This window comes from Etheostoma cragini, chromosome 16, assembly GCF_013103735.1.
Source record: "Etheostoma cragini isolate CJK2018 chromosome 16, CSU_Ecrag_1.0, whole genome shotgun sequence".
Taxonomy (NCBI): Eukaryota; Metazoa; Chordata; class Actinopteri; order Perciformes; family Percidae; genus Etheostoma; species Etheostoma cragini.
The window spans coordinates 17,727,284-17,747,132 of NC_048422.1; the positions used below are offsets into that span (position 1 = coordinate 17,727,284).

The following is a 19,849-nucleotide window of genomic DNA, read 5'->3' on the forward strand; positions in this document are numbered from 1 at the left end:
ACCTAACGGGAGGCTCAGCACAGCTGAATAGACCATGAGACTTTTATGATTGTAGCCAACAGAAATATGTAACAGTTTGGGCCTAATTAACATAATATGCAATACAATATAATTACACAATTGTACAATTATGTGACATAGATTTCATGACAATATTTACAAGAATTTAGTTGGAGCTGTTCAGAATTTTGCACAGTTTGCCGTGATTAAATTAAACCTCACAGTGACGACCATATTGTAGTGTATTAAGAGGTACTTCTACTTTTGGTTATGGGTAACTAGAGAACAGATGTGGGCCGGTGGTAGATGACATGGTAAAGAAATATGGTTCTGCCTGTGTAGAACGCCTACCGTATTGGTCAACAAAGTTTTAGTTTCCACAAAATGGTCCATTGAGCACAGGAAAATTGACAGGTCCGCCGCTGAAATGTGCTATACAAATAAAGCTGCCTTGCCTTGCCTAAAAAAAGAAATGAAAAAAAAAATGCTGATGACTTTTGGCACACTCAAACTCATGCATTCAAGATATTCAACTATTATAAAGGCCTAATATGGAGGGTAATGGGGCTGAAACAACCACTGACTGCTACAGAGACTGTCAAATCCAGGTATTTGTTATAAAAGGTCAAAATAATGTAGAAATGGATTAAGAGTATATTGGTTGGGTTTTATTGAACACGGTATTTATTAAGCCATATCAATAGCGTACGCTTACTTCAAAATTTAAATTTAGTCAAATTAAAATGTTGGAACAGAGTGAGGGCAGTGATTGGTCATTAGGTGTAGAGGCTGCTCTGTAACAAGCGTTCCATGATGCCATCCAGAGGCTGGATGGTGTAAAGCACTGCAGTCTGATGATTGCATAAGTTTAAATGATAACCAGTAGGTGGCACTATATTGTTTCTTGTGAGTAGAATAGAATACAACAAGCGTGTTATGGCTACAACATCAAGGGCAGGTGAAATTTGGTAAATGTATATGTGTGTACTGTATTTAAAACCCAGAGCAGCACATACTGACATAGTAAACATGTGTACAGCAACCAGACAAATACACATACATGATGCACAAGGCACATGCAGTACTGTAATGGCAGCATTCTAAATATGATAGTGTTCCTCTAAAACTTCCCAGCAAAAACTATTCCAAAGTCATTTGTTCGTACAGTTTGTGTAAGTGTTTAGTACTCTGTTTGCAATTGATTAGAATTAGAATTGGATTTGCAATAGTGGGTTCTGGTTTAACATAAGGTTAAAATAGTATGTTTGAATGTTTCCCAACAGTAAGCACAATGAACATGACTGAAAAAAGAAAATGATTTAATATTGCTGTAAACACTCACAACCATTAACATCTCGTACTTACATTATTTATTTAACAGAGAACTTTGGCATCACTCTGGTTGCCTTTTGAATCCAGCAGAGCCCTGATGATGTAACATTACATTGCATTACAATACATGTCAATTAGCTGACACTTTTATCCAAAGCAACATACAGTTGCTATGTCTGTCAGAGGTTGTACACCTCTGGAGCAACTAGGGGTTAAATGTAAAGTAATGTGTGATGGATTGCAGCGGGAATCACACCCAGATCTCCCACACCATAGGCATATGTCTTATCCACTGTCTTGCAAATTTTCAATAAATGTCAAGTGCTTAACAAAGCTGTATTCACATACGCAAAAGTAATCTATCATCAATATTAAATACCTTCACAGCTAAAACAAGAAAATCACATATCACATGAAAGAAACTTAAAGACAGAGTCATCATTCTGATTCTAAATCAACTTCATAAAACAGAAAAAAAATCATGAGAGAACTAATGTTGACAATGAAAGTAAAGGAATAGAAATCTATGACACAGAAGAACTTTAAGAAGAAAGTTCAACTCTGGACGACAGTTACTAGATTTGTAAGCCAGTGGTAAATAATTATGAATAATTTACAAACTATTTTACGGATTATCCAAGCAAGACTCAGACATTGAGATGAGGTTTTAAGTATGGTAACAATCTATCATGTAAAACAACCAATATACTGATAGTAGTGATCCTCATATGTATATTATACATTGGTGGAATGTAAATAAATACATTTACTCTAACAACTACTACTAAAATACAAATTTGACATACTTGTAGCCTTCTATTTCAAGATACTTTTCACTTTTGTAGTTTTTACTTCACTACAATTATTTGACTGCTTAAGTTTATTATTAGTTATTATCATTATTATTATTATTTAATTATTAAGATTAATAATTAAGATTGAAGATATATGAATAGATTGTAAAATATGATGTCTTGTTACAGATTAAAGTATCCAAGTAGCTGAATGGATTGACAGAAAATGAACTGGCAACACCATTTTTTGGTTTTTATGGTTCCAACTTCACACACATGAGGATTCGTTGCTTTTCCTTTTGAATAATTTAATATTTTCTATGTTTGGACTATAGTGAAGGTATGAATTTGGACTCGGAGAACTTGAGACTGGCATTTCTCACTATTTTCAATTGTTATACTACAATTGATAAATCGTATCCTAACTATGTAACTTTATTAAAGATCAACTAACTAGAACATTTAAATGCTGTGCACACTTTAATGCATGAGTCATAATATTACCATGATATGATGCATAATGGTATAACAGTCACAGGGGCCACAATTTTGCTTTGAGTACTTTTACTTTTAAAGCTGTAAGTACTTCTTGATTATGCTGACATAGGCTACTGTCACTTAAAGTTTTCAATGCAGGACTTCAGTACTTGACATTTTATCCGCCACCTTCCTGGTTGGACTGATTTGGTTTCCTCTGCCAGAAGGTGACCAGAAAAGGAGGACATTTAAGAACTTTGTCCCCGAGGACATCTTCGGGGGTGACAACTTGTATGCAGAAGGACGCCCCCACCGTCTCTGTGCTGAAGTGCGGCGTGACGTCATATCGGAGGCCACAGTTGTCTGCGATTATGGTGGGACTGCTGTGTGCGCGCAGTATGGTGACCGTGGGGACAGTGGCTTTGACTTCCAGCTGCTCGTGTCCATCTGCAGACACATCAACAGGCAGCACCACGTAGGCATGCTGAAAGCTCTCTCCAGTGGTGCACTTGAGCTCTGTAGACCAACAGTATTCCCCGAGGTCTCCTAGGAAGAGAAACTGTTTAATGGAAGCCTATACGCAGCAGATTGTGTGTGCTAGGGAAGAGCCGGGAAGATTGAAACGCGGGACGTATGAAACATTCTAGTTTTCTCCGCGTGCAATGATGATAGACAGCCTTCCTTGGTTTAAAAACATAAAGCATGTTAACATCCTTCTATCAGCCACATATCTTCCTGTTATTTATCCCGGAGTTACAGCCAATAAACGACTTTTGAGTTGTAATGGTTTGACTATATGCTTGTTTAGTATACTATAGACCCCAGGCTTCCATATTGCATGCTTGTTTACATGAAAAACAAAACAGGTTATAATGACATATGTCTATGTCGGGATATTTGAAACAGCTGTTTCAACTGTAAAAATGTACTGTAGCCTACTAACCCTATACAAATGGCAGAATCATCCACATGATATTTTAATAACCGCTTCATACACGCTTCACGATGACGGCAATTAGTTGTTAACTGACATTCACAAAGACGTGTAGCCCAGCTACGTGGGACGGGCGCACGTTCCACTTTTCCTCTAATAATTCCTGAACGGTTTTGTTCAAAGCTGAAAATGCAACTGTATTTGGCAGATGACAGGTGTAGGTTGCTAGTGATAAAATAGTAGCTTTCATTGCGATACGACCGCTCTGTATATTAGGCTACGTTTAATTAAAAAGTGTTTCAACTGTCCCGGCTCTCCCCTATATAAAGGGTTGGATTGACATACAGTAAGAGAGATGAACGGATGGTAAACCATGCTAGAGTTGAAAATGTGACTCCTTACCATCTTTATTTGTACATTTTATTAATGCAGATATTTTGATACAACAATACAAAGACAAGCACATACCAAATAGGCAAAAAAAAGACAAGAAATCATCAACAACAAAAAAAACAGACAGCCAGCACTTACTCAGTACAAAGAAAATAAAATGTGCATTTACAGCATGTGTTAATTCATTAGATAAGATGCCCAAAAATGTCCTCATACAATGACTTCTTACCTTCTGTGGAATCTTTAAGACGTATATTATGGTTGTCTTGAAGTTGCAATTTCTTGATGTAGGTCATTCCAGTGCACTCCATCAAACATTCTGTTATTTGTGTCCCTGGGTTGGAGACTGGTTTCAGGAACGCTTCCTTCTCTGAACATTCAACTGTCCCCACAACCAGCAGAAGGGAGGACAGTATGCCAAAAGACCCCCACATAGTGAAATACCTTGACATTTTGTCCAGTATCAATAAAATCAAATGCTTGCAATGTTGAATTTTTGGACCAAATCTGGCTGTCTTTTTGTAAAGTAGTTGCTTGACTGTAGTTCCGGATAAATATCTTGCACAATTTGACAATAAGATTCCACTGCAGCCAGGAAAAGATACAAACACAGGCACAGCAGAAGACTGAAGGCTGAAGACTTTTCAAAAGTGCGCAAGATGTTGCTCTTCCCCTGACCAGATTCTGGTTTCCTGGAGTACAGTGCCAACATTTCTTCCTCTGCTATTTTCCTCCCTCTAGACTACCAGCCTATAATAAAGATTGTCATGAAAAACTGAGACTAAAAACATTTGTATTTCAAATCAACTTTATTCAAAAAATTGTAAGCAAGAAATCAGGAAATCAGTACAAATGATTAGGAGGTCATAGCAAGGTCATAAGTAAAATAAAACATTTTACATTTGATGTATATTGATTGAGTTGAGGTGAAATATCACTGATACGTTTTAGTGCACTTGTGAAAATACTTGCAAAAGTGAATGGTGAGGTAACTTTGTAAAGCCAGCGTGAGCATATAACAAAATGTCACTAACTATTAAATGTTCAAAAACCCATATGGAATAAACAACAACTCTGCTTCATAAAAAAACAAACATCACACAATATGTTATGGATTCATTAACAACTTAAAAGAAAAAAAAGAATATAACAGACAGTGAAATGCTCTAAAAGTTAAAATTGGCTGTAGGTAAAAAATACAATAAATCAACTGACTATTTTTCTTCTAATCACAATTTAGACACACATCTTCATTTTCATTATATTTTCTGACAGGCCCTTGATCTATCTAATTAAATTACTTTACTGGTCAAAGTAATACATCACAGAAAAGCCCTTTAATATGATATAACAAAGTATTTATGTCAAGAGAAAGTACCATTCTTTTTCTATAAATATGTTTACATCTTGAAATTATGATTCCTTTTACAATTACAGTTTTTTGGGGGGTTGCAGGGCAGCATTATCAAATTTATCTTTTCTATCAGTTTAAACATGAAAATGGAGCTCGGCCAATGGATGCTTGTGGAAAAACACAGCAGATGTTCGTACTCAGAAGAAATTGATACTAAGTATTAGGTGCGGGGATTTAGTTGGTGAACGCAGTCGTCTCCTATTACTCTCCCTGCAAAAACTGTTTGACCCTCAACATGGAAAGCATATACTTAATTTAAAATTAGTTATAGATTTTTCATGATATAAAAAAAAGATAAATATTTAGATTTGATTAAATTGACTTCTTGGCTACAAGATAAGTCGTTTCACAGATCAGAGAAGAGACATCTGGCCTGTGTGAGAATTTGGCTCTGCACAGTCTCACATTTTTGGAGGGAACACTCAGTAACAGTTGGTAGCTTTAAATAGCGTGCAGTAATGAGATGCATTTAAAGATAAACTGTTAGCTTTAAATTACACGGGAGTAAGCTGCACTTTATTTGTAGCTCTTGGTGAAAGACAAATACTTTCATTTATCCGCAGAAATGCCTTTTTGTTATTGGCCTGCCAAATCAGCATATGGTAAGTTTATTGGTTAACTGGTAATTAAACACAATGGTACGCAAATGCAGATTGTAATTTCAGATAAATAACGTGTGATTAAGATCCTCATCAGTTTTACCACTAAAATATTAATTAATCACTTTTGTGTTTGGCTGGTTCAACAGGTCTGTAATGGCACATTCTGGTTAGAAAGGAGAGAAAGGAATGCAAAACTGAGAGAGACTTTGCTTTGGTTACCACGCTCAGTGTTGAATACACACTAAAAGGATCTGAAATAAGTGTAGTGAGAGAAGATATGTCAGCATATAAAGTTGTATCTACCTTTTCTGTATCTCATGTGGTTTTGTGTGGACCAGATGGGTCATACTGAGGACAGTAAAACAAACGTCACTCTCTGCTGGGCTGCTGGAGGTCGCCAGGCCCACAGCCACAGCTGCGGGTCAGCTGCACGGATGAAATGACGAGGGTGCTGAATTCATCCATGTAGAGGACAGGCACCATTTCCTGGGAAGTGGGCTGACAACACGGCACCTGGAGAGGAATAAAGAGAGGAGGAGTAAGGCCACTGCACAAACTGCCCAACAAGACTAAACAAAAGATTGACTTGTATTTAAGTTTGTTTCTTCTGTTTCTTCTAGTAAAGACAAAATGATACAGTGATAGACATTTACACTGACTGCTGAAAAGGAAATGTAAAAAGTTGTTTCATAGTTTAGTGGAAGTGCCATATACGCAGATAAGAAAGAAAAAAACAAAGATTAATTTCAACAATTAGATTAAAGCACCCATATTATTCTAAATTGAAGGTTCATAATTGTATTTTGATGTCGTACCAGAATAGGTTTACATGGTTTCATTTAAAAAAACACTATATTTTTGTTGTACTGCACATTGCTGTAGATCCTCTTTTGACCTTGTGTTTCTCTGTTTTAGCTACAGAGTGAGACAGCTCATGTGATCGCTTTCATGCTACAGTTAGCCACTTCGTCTCAGCTAGTGACGCAGGTAAGCCGTACAGATTTAAATCAGCTCACCCGGAGACTAAAGGCAGAGGATGTTCAGAAACCGTATCTCCCTCAAAACAGAATGGATAGTTTTTTTTCCAAGATTGTATGCGTGTGGAAGCACCAGAGACACAAAATAACACCTAAAATCCCAGAAAAAGTGTTTTAAAATTTTTTATAATATGGGCACTTTAAGAAAGAATTTAAACAAAATTCCAAAAGTGGTCTTTTAAAATGCATATTTTAAAAGAGGCTAGACCCACAATGTTTTAAAAAGTTATGTCCTATCGGTTTCCATAACACAAATATGCATTCACACTGCAGTCATTTCTGATTTACCAACTTTAGAAAGTGTCTTAGCTTGTATTTGCTAAATTTGTGTTGCCAGAAGGACAAAACAGGCTTATCTATTGGCAGCTGGCTCACCTCCTGAACATAAGGTAAACTATGTGCTTTTGTAGAGCCAAGACACTGAAGACACTGAAATTCAGGCACAGTGGAATGTAAATGAGTACATAGACTCAAACACTGCACTTGAGTTGTAAGAGAGGGAGGGAACTACTACAAAAGTATCTATGTATGTAAATATATATCACTATAAGGTACAACATAAGGTAATTGGGGTTTGCAGACACTTATTTTTAATATTCAAATGTTGGAGAATTATACCTGTGAGTCGGCATCCTGGACATTGGTGTTGGCTGATGGACATTGCTCAGTGTTAACTTCACGGTTGCATAGTCCACATTGAATGATGGTAAGGCTGGCAGGATGGATCACCCAGTTGTCCCATCCCAAGTCTGGTAAACACAAGAATTATTAGAGTACATGCATTAATATATCTCTTCATGTTGATGTGCATGCACACACTCGTACATACACACACACACATTGTGGCATACCTTTCATGAAGACCTGAGAGGCCATGGAACAGCATTTAAGGCTTGTACTGTTTGCAACGTCAGGTGACACAGAGTGGACAGAGGAGGCTGGAACTTAAAGACATGGAGAAAAGACAAGTTTGGCTGCGTTTGGATTTGAAAAGGCCACTAAGGAATAATAACTTGAAAAAAGGGGCTCTACAGTAGTTTCTTTGAATTTTGTTTTTTCACTTACCTTCAGTACCCTTGGTTTTGTGAGCAACCGTGCTGAAGGTGTTCCTCCATTGCTCTCTGACACCATCCAGCCCACCAGCGGGCAATTGTGGCTCCATCTGCAAGTTGAGAGTCCCGAGGAGACCCTTCCTGATGGACTGCAATGACCCAATCTGGCACCTGAACATCCCATATCACTCAGATTATTAAAATAGTGCATGATATAATAAATTCTTGCACACATGCATGTGTTAGGAGCTGCACATGACACCCAGGCGCCGGTCTATAGGGGGGTCCCGGGGTGGCACACTATGCACTGGACCTTTTTCATAACAGACACTTTGAATTGTCATAGTGAGAAAAGCACAGCCGGATTTGATAACCTTGAGGATGGCTCAATTCCATCAAGTGTCCCAGGAAAAGCTATTTCAGTGAGTCAGCATGCACAATACCAGGGCCTCGCTTAAGTGGAATGCCCCCCCCCCCCCCCCCCCCCCCCCCCCCCCCCCCCCCCCCCGGCCACCCCACACAGAAAAAATCCTGGAATAGCCCCTGCAGACACTCACTCAATACCCTCAATGAACTGTGGAAGCACTTTACAGATGTTTGGCTAAGCCAAGTGAGATAAATCTTCTGTTGAAGAGTGAATGATTCCATTGCCAAACATTAAACAAAACAGTGTGTTACATTTTGCAAAACATTCTCAGAAAACCAAATGGTCTCTGAATCATACCCAGAATCTAATTCCCTGTGAAAAAGGCCTCAGCATGCATACAACTCGGTACACAACTTTAGACTAGACTTTAAAATACATGTTAAATAACTGTGACCTATTGAGATCTTTCGCAATTCTTTGGACAATCTTGAGGAAAATAGTTTTAAGTGATCCCTGCATGTCAATGCTGACAATAACAGAACATTGTATATGCACACAAAGTTTGATACTGACCTGGGATGAGAAACAGGCGAGTTAACAGAGGCTGCAGGTTCTTCCTTGGATGGATGCAAAACAAATGCAATCACTACTGAAGAGCCCAGAAGCATCGTCATGACAATGAACGCAAAGGACATGGTGCATGAGCTGGACAGTCAATGTATAGGTCAACTGCTTTCAGAGATTTTTCAAAGTCACGGCGGAGTGTTGGTTCTGTGCGTCTGGTTGGAGGAGGAGAGAGGAGTGACCAGACAGTGATGTTTCTCTAGGTATTGTTTGTCAGTGCATGGGAACCTGGCTTTTTATCTCTTGTACCCTAGCTTGGCCTTGAGATACTTAACATTGTTGTCTTGTGTGTAGTTTAGTAGTGACTGCCAGCCAACCAACATAGTACAATATTTAACCAAATTCCTTCCTTCCTATTATAAAGATTTCCCTTTTTGATGCACCTTATGCAGCAAAGTAAATAATCTTCTTACATATTACTAGTATCATTTACACTCAGTGGCCACTTCTTTTGTTTTAAAACTCATAATGTTCAGTTTTGTTGACATTGGTGGAAATGTGTCCATTCAATTATGTTTAGGACACAAACTGCCCTCTGGGACAAATAATAAATTGATTAATTTATTAATTGATTGATCATTTATGTTTATAACTTACTTTCAGTCAAAGACGGTGTTGTACTGGACACTGCACACATGCGGTGGAGCATTATATTCAAAACAATTCTGAATACAATACTTATTATGACCTCAGTGCTAAAACATGTACTTTAATTAACACCTCTACGACAGTTTCAACAAATCCTTAACTTTAGACCTTGTAAAAGTCTCTAGAACTTCATGACAGAACAGTTCTGTTGGATTGCATTAGGCTGTACAGGTGTCACTGTGTGTATATCAGCTAGTTCCAGTTCTTCATTGGATTTTTATACATTACATTGAGCTAAATATTACAATGTACGTTGAGAAGGTGTGTCCAAACTTTTGACTGGTACTGTACACTGTTTCATTGAATAAAAATAGTGTCCCAAAATTTGCCCTGAGGTATTTTTTATTTTTTTTTCATTGAACAGTATTTGGCTGCACGTTATGAGTTGCAAAGAGCGACCCACTGGCAGACCACTTTTTTCTAAGAGTTGGTAATACCCTGACCCTCATTCAGAGATAATCTGAAAACCATAAATCTCAAGTTGGCCATTCATTTCTGCACATGTACAATCAACTCTCGCTTTTTGGCCAGACATGAAAGGCAGAAATCTCCGCTGTGTGTGATAACATCAGTCCCCGGCAGTTGTCATCCAAGGACGAAATCTTGGGGAGAAAGAAATGTAACACAAAGCAATAATGGGTACTGCAGGTGATGTCGCTATCTCTGCGTACAGAGCAACTCAGCTTTGCAGAGTTGTGTGAGCCAAGAACGGTCAAAGGCATGCAAGGAATGGTAACTTCAGTGGGTAACTTTCCCATGAAGCCTAAAATACACAGCTTATCTGTTGCAGTTGCAATTTTATCAAATCAAATCATAATTCCTCAACAGTGCCACAAGAATTTTTGGTACAAGCTGATACAGGCCTTGACAATGTTTTCTGCAGCTAATATTAAATCGGATGACTCTGAAGTGAGGATCAAGTGAGGATTATGTTCATTAGCACTGGTCTGCATTGATGCAGATAACAAAATAAACTACACACATATATACATATATATATACATAAATTTCAGAGAGAAATGCGGCACTTTTTACACCACCACCCATAAGACAGCCAGATTCAAATTGTACACACAAAGCATTTGATAAAGTCATAGTTGTCTGTGAGTTGTAGCAGTTCAAACAAAGATTTCTACTGTAAACTTCTCGTTTAACCATTTTGGATTGTTTGGGGTCCAAAGAGTTTAATTTAGTCAATGTTCCACAAAAAAAGTAAAAAAAGCAATTGTTATTATTCTTTACAACCCAATCATTCATCACAACTCCTTAGCTTTATCTTGTGACCCTTTAGAGGGCCCCGACCCCCAGGTTGGGAGCCACTAAAACAAAATACCAACAGGAAGTGTATATAAAGTAGTCAAAACTCCACCTCAACCAGCTACAACAGTAAAATGTTGCTTACACATCAGTATTAACATCGTGATCGTGATCACATAGTATATTATAATTTATCAGTAAGTTTTTGGTTTAAGTACTTTTACCTCTGATATTTTAATTACAATTTGGTTTCTACTCTGTTTGAATGCTGGCATTTGACCTCTTATGGAGTAGATTTTCACACTGTGGTTTTGCTACCTTTCGGTGACTTAAGGATCTGTCTTCGTTCACTTTCAATTTAATAGTAACTCTAAAGCACTTTGTGTCATTGGTAGGTACGTGTCTGAGAATCATAACACAAATGTTCTACAGGTCTCAACAACATTGTGATGATCTCATTATCTTCAGGTCTCAACTTCTAAGTGCTGGAACACTTTCAGAAATTACAAAAAGCATTCCTAAGCAGAGTTTTAGTAGTGATTGTTACGACATGCACGAACAAACTAAGAGAGTAACTCCAGAGATATTCTGTTTCTTACTGTAAACAAATCCAAACTCCAAAGAGTTATTATTATTCTGTAAGTCTGTGTTGTCTGATTATTCCTCTGTAGCAAATATCTCCATTGTTGTCCCCAAACTATTAAAGACACAGTCAAACTTTAAATGGAGTTGGAAATTGGCTGCAGATGATACATATAACCAAACATAAGTTATGTAAGTGGTGTTTAAATATCTAGGAGTGCATGTGAGGAAATACAAAACTAGATCTTGCCTTGTGTCAATGGTTCAGGCGGCTGGTGGTGGTGTGATGGAATGAGGGATATTGTTTTGGCACACTTTAGGCCTCTTAGTACCAACTGAGCATTGTTTAAATGCAACAGCCTTCTTGAGTATTACTGCTGATCATGTCCAACCCTTTACAACCACAATGTACCCATTTTCTAATTGCTACTTCCAGCAGGACAATGCGTCATGTCACAAAGCTCAAACCATCTCAAACATGACAGTCCTCTGTTCCTTAAATGTCCTCCACAGTCACCAGATGTCAATCCAAGTAGCACCTTGCAGGATATGCACATATGTTGTATTTTATGTGGAATGAAATGGGATTTAATTAAATTATTGTGGGACAGTTTACATTTGTTTGTCTTTTCACAGGATTTGTTGTACAATAACAAAACACACACACAGACACACACACACACACACACACACACACACACACACACACACACACACACCTGAGGTCACTGTGGGACACTGCAGATTTCATGCTCCTATTACCATGCATGAATGGGCCGAGTCCTTGAGTTATCAGACATCTCCCACCACTTTCCTGTTGTAGTACAGCTGGGAGTCACACCACAGATAGCTGCTGCTGGCCGGGATCACAAAGGGCCTTTCTAAACAGATGAAGGGCTGTGGAGGATGCAATGTGCAGATGTTCCACAAGCAGACAACACGGAGGACATTCTTGAAAGTTATTTCAACACCCAAAATAAATTGGAAAAAGAATGTACCTTTTGTACTCTAGCATACTATAGTTTCACGTGAAAAACAACTTTACGATTGAAGGTTTACAAAAAAAAAAAGACTGTTTTGGTATGAGGACTTGTTGGAAACAGAACTAAACTCCTAGGGTGTGATTCTCAAAATTAGAACAAGATAAAAATGTTTCAGAAATTAGAATTGCTGGTTTTAAATTGCTTAACTGTTAACAACTAACCACTTTTAAAATTATTTGAACAACACCACGTGTAAAGGTAGCAGGAAGACATGATCAGTAATGATGTACTATGTGCACATTGCTTGTTTTTACCTAATACTTGTTCTACAAATATTGGATTTTTCTTGATGTTTTTATAACCCATATGGCAAATTGTTGTTCTGAGGCAACAAAGAAAATGTGTGTGTGGTGATCTGTACATTATCAGAATAACCCAACCTTCTAAAAAATAGTGTGTTATATTTATACAGTAGATGCTTTATGGTTTTTCCATAATTATGTCTACCATATGTATATGTATAATATTCTTTATTACTGAATGTAAGTTGATAAAGAAATGTGTCTGTATTTATGGAGAATAGACAGGTCCAGACTAGCCAGTTGTCAAACATGTTAATGGAGATAATATTCCATCTATCCATCCATCCATCCATCTTCATCCGCTTATCCGACATTGGGTTGCGGGGGCAGCAGCTCCAGCAGGGCCCCCAAACTTCCCTTTTCCCGAGCCACATCAACCAGCTCACACTGGGGGATCCCGAGGCGTTCCTAGGCCGGGTTGGAGATATAATCTCTCCACCTAGTCCTGGGTCTTCCACGAGGCCTCCTCCCAGCTGGACGTGCCTGGATCACCTGGACGCACAGGAGGCATCCTTACCAGATGCCCAAACCACCTTAAATGGCTCCTTTTGATGCAAAGGTGCAGCAGCTCTACTCCGAGCTCCTCACGGATGACTGAGCTACTCACCCTATCTCTAAGGGAGACGCCAGCCACCCTTCTGAGGAAACCCATTTCGGTCGCTTGTACCCTGGATCTCGTTCTTTCGGTCATGAGATAATATTGACGTTATTATTATCGTATGAGTCACGATGATGACACAGGTCTTGAGCAGAGGCCAACACAATCTCCTTTCAAAACAGACGCTGCCCTTTATCAGAGCCTTCATCCGTTTATTAAGCGTAGATGCCAGCCGTAGTAAGGTTTAATCCTAATCCACTTGCATCTTATTTTGTTGTAGTGATCACGGGGGCATTTCCCAAGACAGTGGGCTCTGCTATTCACAAGCTCCTCAGCCAGTGTTGAGTTTGTGATGGATGGGAGTGTGTAGCTGCAGAGATGGGACTTCCAGTTTAAACATCACAGCAACTTGGAGCTTTGCTGCTGTGCCTGGGAAATGTAAAGTACATGAAAAAGTGAGAGTAGTTTGTGAAGAAAAGGTAACGTGGCCAGGTAAGGTATCTTTGGACCAATCTGGTACTTGATTTTTATTTGGGTGTTGATTGTTTTAAAATATTGTTTGGTAATATTACTTTTAATAGGCCCTTTAGACAAGTGTGTGTTCTAACCATGTGTTTGCAATTAAGCTGTAAAAGATCCAGTAGTTAGAAGAAATACCGTGAAAAAAAGACAATGTGTCATATAGAATCTCAGACTCACTCATACAAGTATCTTCAACAGTGAAAACATGGGATGTGGCATGGGAAAAACTGAACTACAGCTGAAGAAACGTGACAGAGGTGCGGCTTTAATCTACATAATTCTAGTGAATAGACAAATGTTCCCTTTCTTGCAAGAATTTAATCTCAGTGTGATTACTATTTTTCATTTCTAGTGATCATCTCAATTCCAGGTAAATATGTGTTTAATTCCATCTGGCTTTACACTTTTCAGTATCCATAAAAAAAACGCAGCAGCGTTTACTTACTCTCAATTGCAATCTCTCAATTTTTCTGCACTCTGTGAAGCTGCCACTGGTAAGTCTGCCAATCTAGATCTGACGCAGGGAATTGATGTATTGGCTTTAGAAGAGGAATGTTATCTTAGCATGGTTATGATCAAGTGCTTTCTTCTTCTTTCCCAAATCTTCAGCAATCAGAGCGGCTCTGTTGATCCAGCGCTGGTACCGTCAGTATGCTGCCCGGCTGGAGATAAGACGCAGGTGCACGTGGAACATCTTCCAGTCTATTGAATATGCGGGAGAGCAAGATCAGATCAAGGTGAGCTCACACAGTTTAGAGGAATTCGAGGAAAAAGGTTTGCACAAAAGTATTATAGATTTTCAATTGTGCCTTTATTTGCCATTGCAGCTTGGTGGCTGTTGGTCATTAACACACATCTCAACAATTGTTGGATGTACTGCTATGATGTTTTGAAAAGATATTCATGGTCCCCAGAGGAAGGTGCGACCACCACTTATCCTCTTATGGCTGACATTTGTGGTTCAGGGAGAAAAATCTTGACAACTATTGGATGGATTGCCATGAAAGCTAATGCAAATACTCATTGTATCTATAGGATGAATCTGAATGACTTTGGTGATCATGTGACTTAGGGATATGAGGTAAATATATAGTATTTGATTGAAAAAGCTCAATGCTACACAATGGACTGCTGTGAAATTGGATACAGATATATTCCATACATATTCATTGTCCTCAGAGGATAAATTAATATTTTCGGGGGTCCCTTAACTTTTTGGCCAGTGCCATCATTGGATCAATGGTTTAGCGCTAATTTGCAAATGTTAGCATGCTTACACTTAAACGTAACATGGTAAACATGATAAACATTATTAATGCCAATTATCAACATGATCACTGTCTTTGTGAGCCGATGTAAGCATTTAAATCTAAGCCCTATATTTTATAAATTCTGTTTTTCTTTTTTGCAGCTCTACAATTTTTTTGGGTTCTTGATGGACCACTTCACCCCAGCCAGCAATGAAAGTAAGACCAACTCTTACCTCCTGTGTATTTCATTCATTTATAGTTGTCATTGATTAGTAACTCTACTTTCTGCTGGGAAACGTGACTTGGCCTTCCTTCCCCACTCTGATCCACTTCCCTTTTTTCCTCCCTTACTTTAACATAGGAAACCTTATATCTCACATCTTTCGCAAGAATGAATTCTGTCATGACACAGAATGGGAGAGATATTTTTGCTACAAGAGCATTGAGGTAACTGACAGCTACACCGGTCCCCACCTAACTTTCCCCATGACCTTCTGTGGTGTGTTGAAGCTTGTGGAGGCCATAAAGCACAAACAAGTAAGGACACAGGCACACAGAATACACTTAAGGCAGATAGTCAAAGTAGACACATGTATCTAATGGATAGCTTTTTTACTCAGGGATAAGTTTACTGATACTTGCTTTTTTTTCCCAGTAGCAGCTTCATGCTCGGTATGTTCTGCAGCTTTTCGGAGAGACTTGGCGACTTCTAAGAATTTTTCCAAACATCAATCAAATCTCCGCCTACCAAAACAAGCAGATTACCATATGCGGTACGCAGCAGCAGGCCTTTCCTGAACACATTTTGCGCTGCATTTTTTGTCAAACATTCTTTTTTATTGCCCTTAAACAACTGCAATGCATTATTTATCACTTTGCAGGAGATTTACATGGGCAGCTCGAAGACCTGCTGTTGATATTCTATAAGGTATCAACATGCAATTCATCATAGTGACAGAAAGGAACATTCATTCTTACTAACCCCTTTAACTTAATCTGTCCAGAATGGTTTGCCGTCCCCTGAGAAACCGTATGTCTTCAATGGAGACTTTGTGGATCGTGGTAAAAATTCATTAGAGATCCTGCTTATCCTGTTCGGGTTCCTGCTGGTCTATCCCAATGATGTGCATCTGAACAGAGGGAACCATGAAGACCACATTGTAAACCTGAGGTAAGATAGTCTTTGTACAGCTTTCCTTTTCTTAAACTCTCATTTAGTGGCTTGTTCGGCCTGTTTTCTTAGTATTTATGTTTTTGTACATATGTTCATACTGTATTTAGCTTTATGCAATTAGTGTTCTGATTATATTCAACCTACGGCTAATATGTGTTCACTAATCTAGTTGTTTGTTGTGTGTTTTCTCCAGATATGGTTTCACTAAAGAAGTTTTGGGAAAATACAGGGTAGGTCCTGTGTATTTGGCTTTAACCTCACTATTACAGTGAGATATATGTGTGTGTGTGTATATATATATATATATATATACATACATATACACACATGTATAAATATGAAAATTGTTGCCTGAGTTAGTCAAACATACACCGTCCTGCTGGATAGATTATTATTATCCATAGCCAAAAATAGTGAATACATTATTTACTCCTCTTAATATACTGTTAGTTAAAACCTACAGCTCCAAGCTTAGAATTAAAATGAAACTATATCTCTGTAATTTAATTTTTTTAGATCTACAAATGATTGTGACAGGCAGGGTAGGCAGGTTGAAAATCCAAAAATGTGAGCCCGATGCTAGAAAAAAGTCAGGAGAGTTCATCATATGGGGACCATGAATGATGAACTCTACCAAATGTCATGGAAAACAATGCAATGTCTTTTGAGATAATTCAGTCTGGACCTGAAAATTGCCCAAATTTATTGTATCAATTACTGTTATTGTGTGTAAGTTATAGTGAGCTTGAAATTGTGAGCTTGGTTTGCAGGTGCATGGCAAAAAGATCCTAAAGCTTCTCCAAAAGATTTTCAGCTGGCTGCCTCTGGCCACAGTGATTGATAACAAGGTGCTGATTGTGCATGGTGGGATCTCTGACACGACAGACCTCAACGCGATAGCCAGGGTGGACAGACACAAAGTATGAGTTCAGCATCAATTAAATTAACGCATTTGGTGTGTTTGCAGGCAGAAAAATCTAGTAATATTATCACGATCAACCTATCAAGTTTATTTAATCAGTGTATTTCGGATTGTGTGCAGTATGGGTCGGCTCTCCGGCCTCCGAAGCCCACAAAGCATGCAGTCAATGGCAGTAAGACTCAGACAATACACAACAAGGAGGCCTGTGGACCAGTTGAAGGCCGACGTCGAGTGTGTTCTCTGACTTACCACAGCTCAGGACCCACTGACAGGCAAGACCTTCCACGCCGCTCGCTCAACAACGCGCAACTCAACTGGTCGTTAGAAAAAGAGCTGAAAAAGAGGCGCAGGCTGGCAGGGTTTGACCAATCCTATGGAGAACTGAAGAAGTCTGACTGTGACTCAGACCCAGAGTCTAGAGAAAGAACTGAGACAGATGTGGGTGAGTGGAAACAAGTAAGTGACAGGAAGGATGTCGGATTTCAGTGGTTGTTACTGTTTTGGCAGACGTTCAACACTGAGTATGTGCATGCACACATTTTAATATTTCCGGAATTCCCTGTGTATATAATATTTCCCTGTGATTGCTTTGGGCCACCTAGATAGTGGACTTGTTGTGGAGTGACCCAATGGCCCAAAATGGCTGCATTCCCAATGAGGTGCGAGGCGGAGGCTGCTACTGGGGGCCAGATGTCACTGAAGAGGTGCTGGGAAGACACAACCTCCAACTCCTCATCCGCTCCCATGAGTGCAAACAGGACGGCTATGAGTTCTGCCACAACCGCAGGGTGAGCACAAAGATACACAGGAGGTACAGGTTAAGGTGGAACACCGATTATCTATAAGTACTTTCAATTTTGAATGGCTTTGATAAGTATGACAGGGGATGAAAAACGAGAAAAAGTATAACAATTTGCAAAATGTCTTAACACAAGTAGTGACAAATCCATTCATTTAAGCAGTCTTAGCACATTTACTAAACCTCTTCTATTGCATCCAGGTGCTGACTATATTTTCAGCATCTAATTACTACGAGGTTGGCAGCAACAGAGGAGCCTTCATTAGAATCGGCCCCGATCTGGTTCCTCACTTCATTCAGTATCAGGCCAGCAGGACGTGCAGAGAGCTCACCCTGAGACAAAGGTACAAGTACAAGGCTGTACAGAATTAAAGATAACAAAAACATATTTGTAAAATAATTATATGTATGTCCTATGTCCATTTAAGAACATGCAAGCTTGTGGGCAAAGTGAGATACTATTAACACAGTAGCTACACAAGGGGACACACTCCAATTATGATTATGATTATGAAGTGATTTCAAGATATATACAGTAGAAGTGAAAAGTGTTTTTTTGTCAGTGTCGGGTGGACAGAGAGATCAGCTCTGCGAGCTCTGAGGGAACAATTGTTCATACATAGGTCCGATCTCATCAGCGCCTTCCAGGAGTTTGATCCAAACAACAAAGGTACTGAGCAGCAGTGACAACTTTTAACACGTTTACACTCAGTTTTGCACAACAGTAGAAAACGTATTGTATCAGTATGTAAATTAGTCCATATATTTGTGTCTGTGTCTCAGGGATGATTTCTCTGATGCACTGGGCCAGCGCTACAGAGAGAGTACTGAATCTGGGTCTTCCCTGGAGGGTGCTGCGCCCTCAGCTCATAAGCAGCACCCAGCATGGCATGGTGGACTACCAGCAGTGGATAAGGGAGCTCTCCATCACTGAGCCCAAACAAGAGGTCCGCCTTATACCACTACTGTCTAATATCCTTCTTCCTCACCCTGTTTCTCTATCTCTAACACACAGTCACAAAATCTTGATTAATTTGTCTCTTCCATTTCAGATGTCAGATAACAGCATCCTGGAGACTATGTACAAAAACCACTCTAACCTAGAAACCATCTTCCGAATCATAGACACAGATCACTCAGGTCAGTGAGCAGCTTTGCCTGGATCCCAGACACTAGCTCCATGTCTTCCTCTCCTTTTTATCCATGCTGGCAGCATGACTTTATGGATGTCTGTCAGTCTAAGCGCTTTGGTCCAAACTGAAATATTTAAAAAATAATAAGATATGTTGCAATAAAATGTTGTGCTGACATTCATGTTTCCCAAAGGATGAAACCTCATTGACTTTGGACATCCTGACTTTTCCTCTAGTGCATCCAGAAGGCCAAAGTTTATGCAGCAAAAAATATCAACGCATTGCTGGATTGCTATGAACATGTTAAACTAAGATGGTGAAAATAGAAAACATGTTAGCATACTGAAGTTAGCATTAAGCCCAAAATACCACAGTTGTAGACACAAAATCTTATCACTTCATGTTGAAATATCTGAGAAGATAGAAGTGTATTTGACAAGTTTTTGGAGACTTGCACTGCTTACTCCAGAATTTGTTGTTCTTTCAGAGTTGTGTTTCCTAAATCTCTACAACATTGGGAATATACAGTGGGTACGGAAAGTATTCAGACCCCTTTAAATTTTTCACTCTTTGTTTCATTGCAGCCTTTTTCC

The 19,849-nt window shown here is 38.9% G+C and overlaps 2 protein-coding genes across 4 annotated transcripts in view; one reads left to right on the forward strand and one right to left on the reverse strand.

Moving 5' to 3' along the window:
• Positions 1–5,927: 5,927 nt before the first annotated feature.
• gsdf (gonadal somatic cell derived factor) lies at positions 5,928–9,250 on the reverse strand. Its single transcript, XM_034896261.1, has 5 exons — positions 8,976–9,250; positions 8,049–8,206; positions 7,835–7,927; positions 7,602–7,732; positions 5,928–6,459 (listed from the first exon to the last, which is right to left on the reverse strand). Exons 1-5 carry the CDS (start codon positions 9,095–9,097, stop codon positions 6,316–6,318), a joined length of 648 nt encoding a protein of 215 aa, XP_034752152.1. The 5' UTR covers positions 9,098–9,250; the 3' UTR covers positions 5,928–6,315.
• A 4,467-nt stretch (positions 9,251–13,717) lies between these two features.
• Positions 13,718–19,849, forward strand: part of LOC117959252 (serine/threonine-protein phosphatase with EF-hands 2-like) — a 7,392-nt gene continuing 1,260 nt past the window's right edge. Inside the window, exons 1-17 of one of the 3 annotated variants that reach the window (XM_034896257.1) lie at positions 13,718–13,948; positions 14,177–14,235; positions 14,331–14,472; positions 14,588–14,715; positions 15,390–15,444; positions 15,590–15,765; positions 15,887–16,001; positions 16,110–16,156; positions 16,233–16,399; positions 16,596–16,632; positions 17,173–17,322; positions 17,445–17,780; positions 17,927–18,112; positions 18,325–18,467; positions 18,687–18,793; positions 18,907–19,070; positions 19,176–19,263. In XM_034896257.1, coding sequence (XP_034752148.1) covers positions 14,355–14,472; positions 14,588–14,715; positions 15,390–15,444; positions 15,590–15,765; positions 15,887–16,001; positions 16,110–16,156; positions 16,233–16,399; positions 16,596–16,632; positions 17,173–17,322; positions 17,445–17,780; positions 17,927–18,112; positions 18,325–18,467; positions 18,687–18,793; positions 18,907–19,070; positions 19,176–19,263 — 2,017 coding nt within the window. In that variant the 5' untranslated portion in view covers positions 13,718–13,948; positions 14,177–14,235; positions 14,331–14,354. Of the gene's footprint in view, positions 13,949–14,176; positions 14,236–14,316; positions 14,473–14,587; positions 14,716–15,389; positions 15,445–15,589; positions 15,766–15,886; positions 16,002–16,109; positions 16,157–16,232; positions 16,400–16,595; positions 16,633–17,172; positions 17,323–17,444; positions 17,781–17,926; positions 18,113–18,324; positions 18,468–18,686; positions 18,794–18,906; positions 19,071–19,175; positions 19,264–19,849 lie in introns of those variants that run through there. The other 2 variants (XM_034896259.1, XM_034896258.1) reach the window with 2 other exon arrangements.

What these genes read in the sequence shown, in the direction of transcription:
- gsdf (XM_034896261.1), bottom strand. Translation starts at nt 9,097, where the DNA reads ATGTCCTTTGCGTTCATTGTCATGACGATGCTTCTGGGCTCTTCAGTA. An exon ending in TCGCCTGTTTCTCATCCCAG is followed by an intron (nt 8,207 to 8,975) that starts GTCAGTATCAAA and finishes TGGGATGTTCAG; the next exon opens with GTGCCAGATTGGGTCATTGC. An exon ending in TCCAGGATGCCGACTCACAG is followed by an intron (nt 6,460 to 7,601) that starts GTATAATTCTCC and finishes ATTCCTCTCCAG; the next exon opens with GTGCCGTGTTGTCAGCCCAC.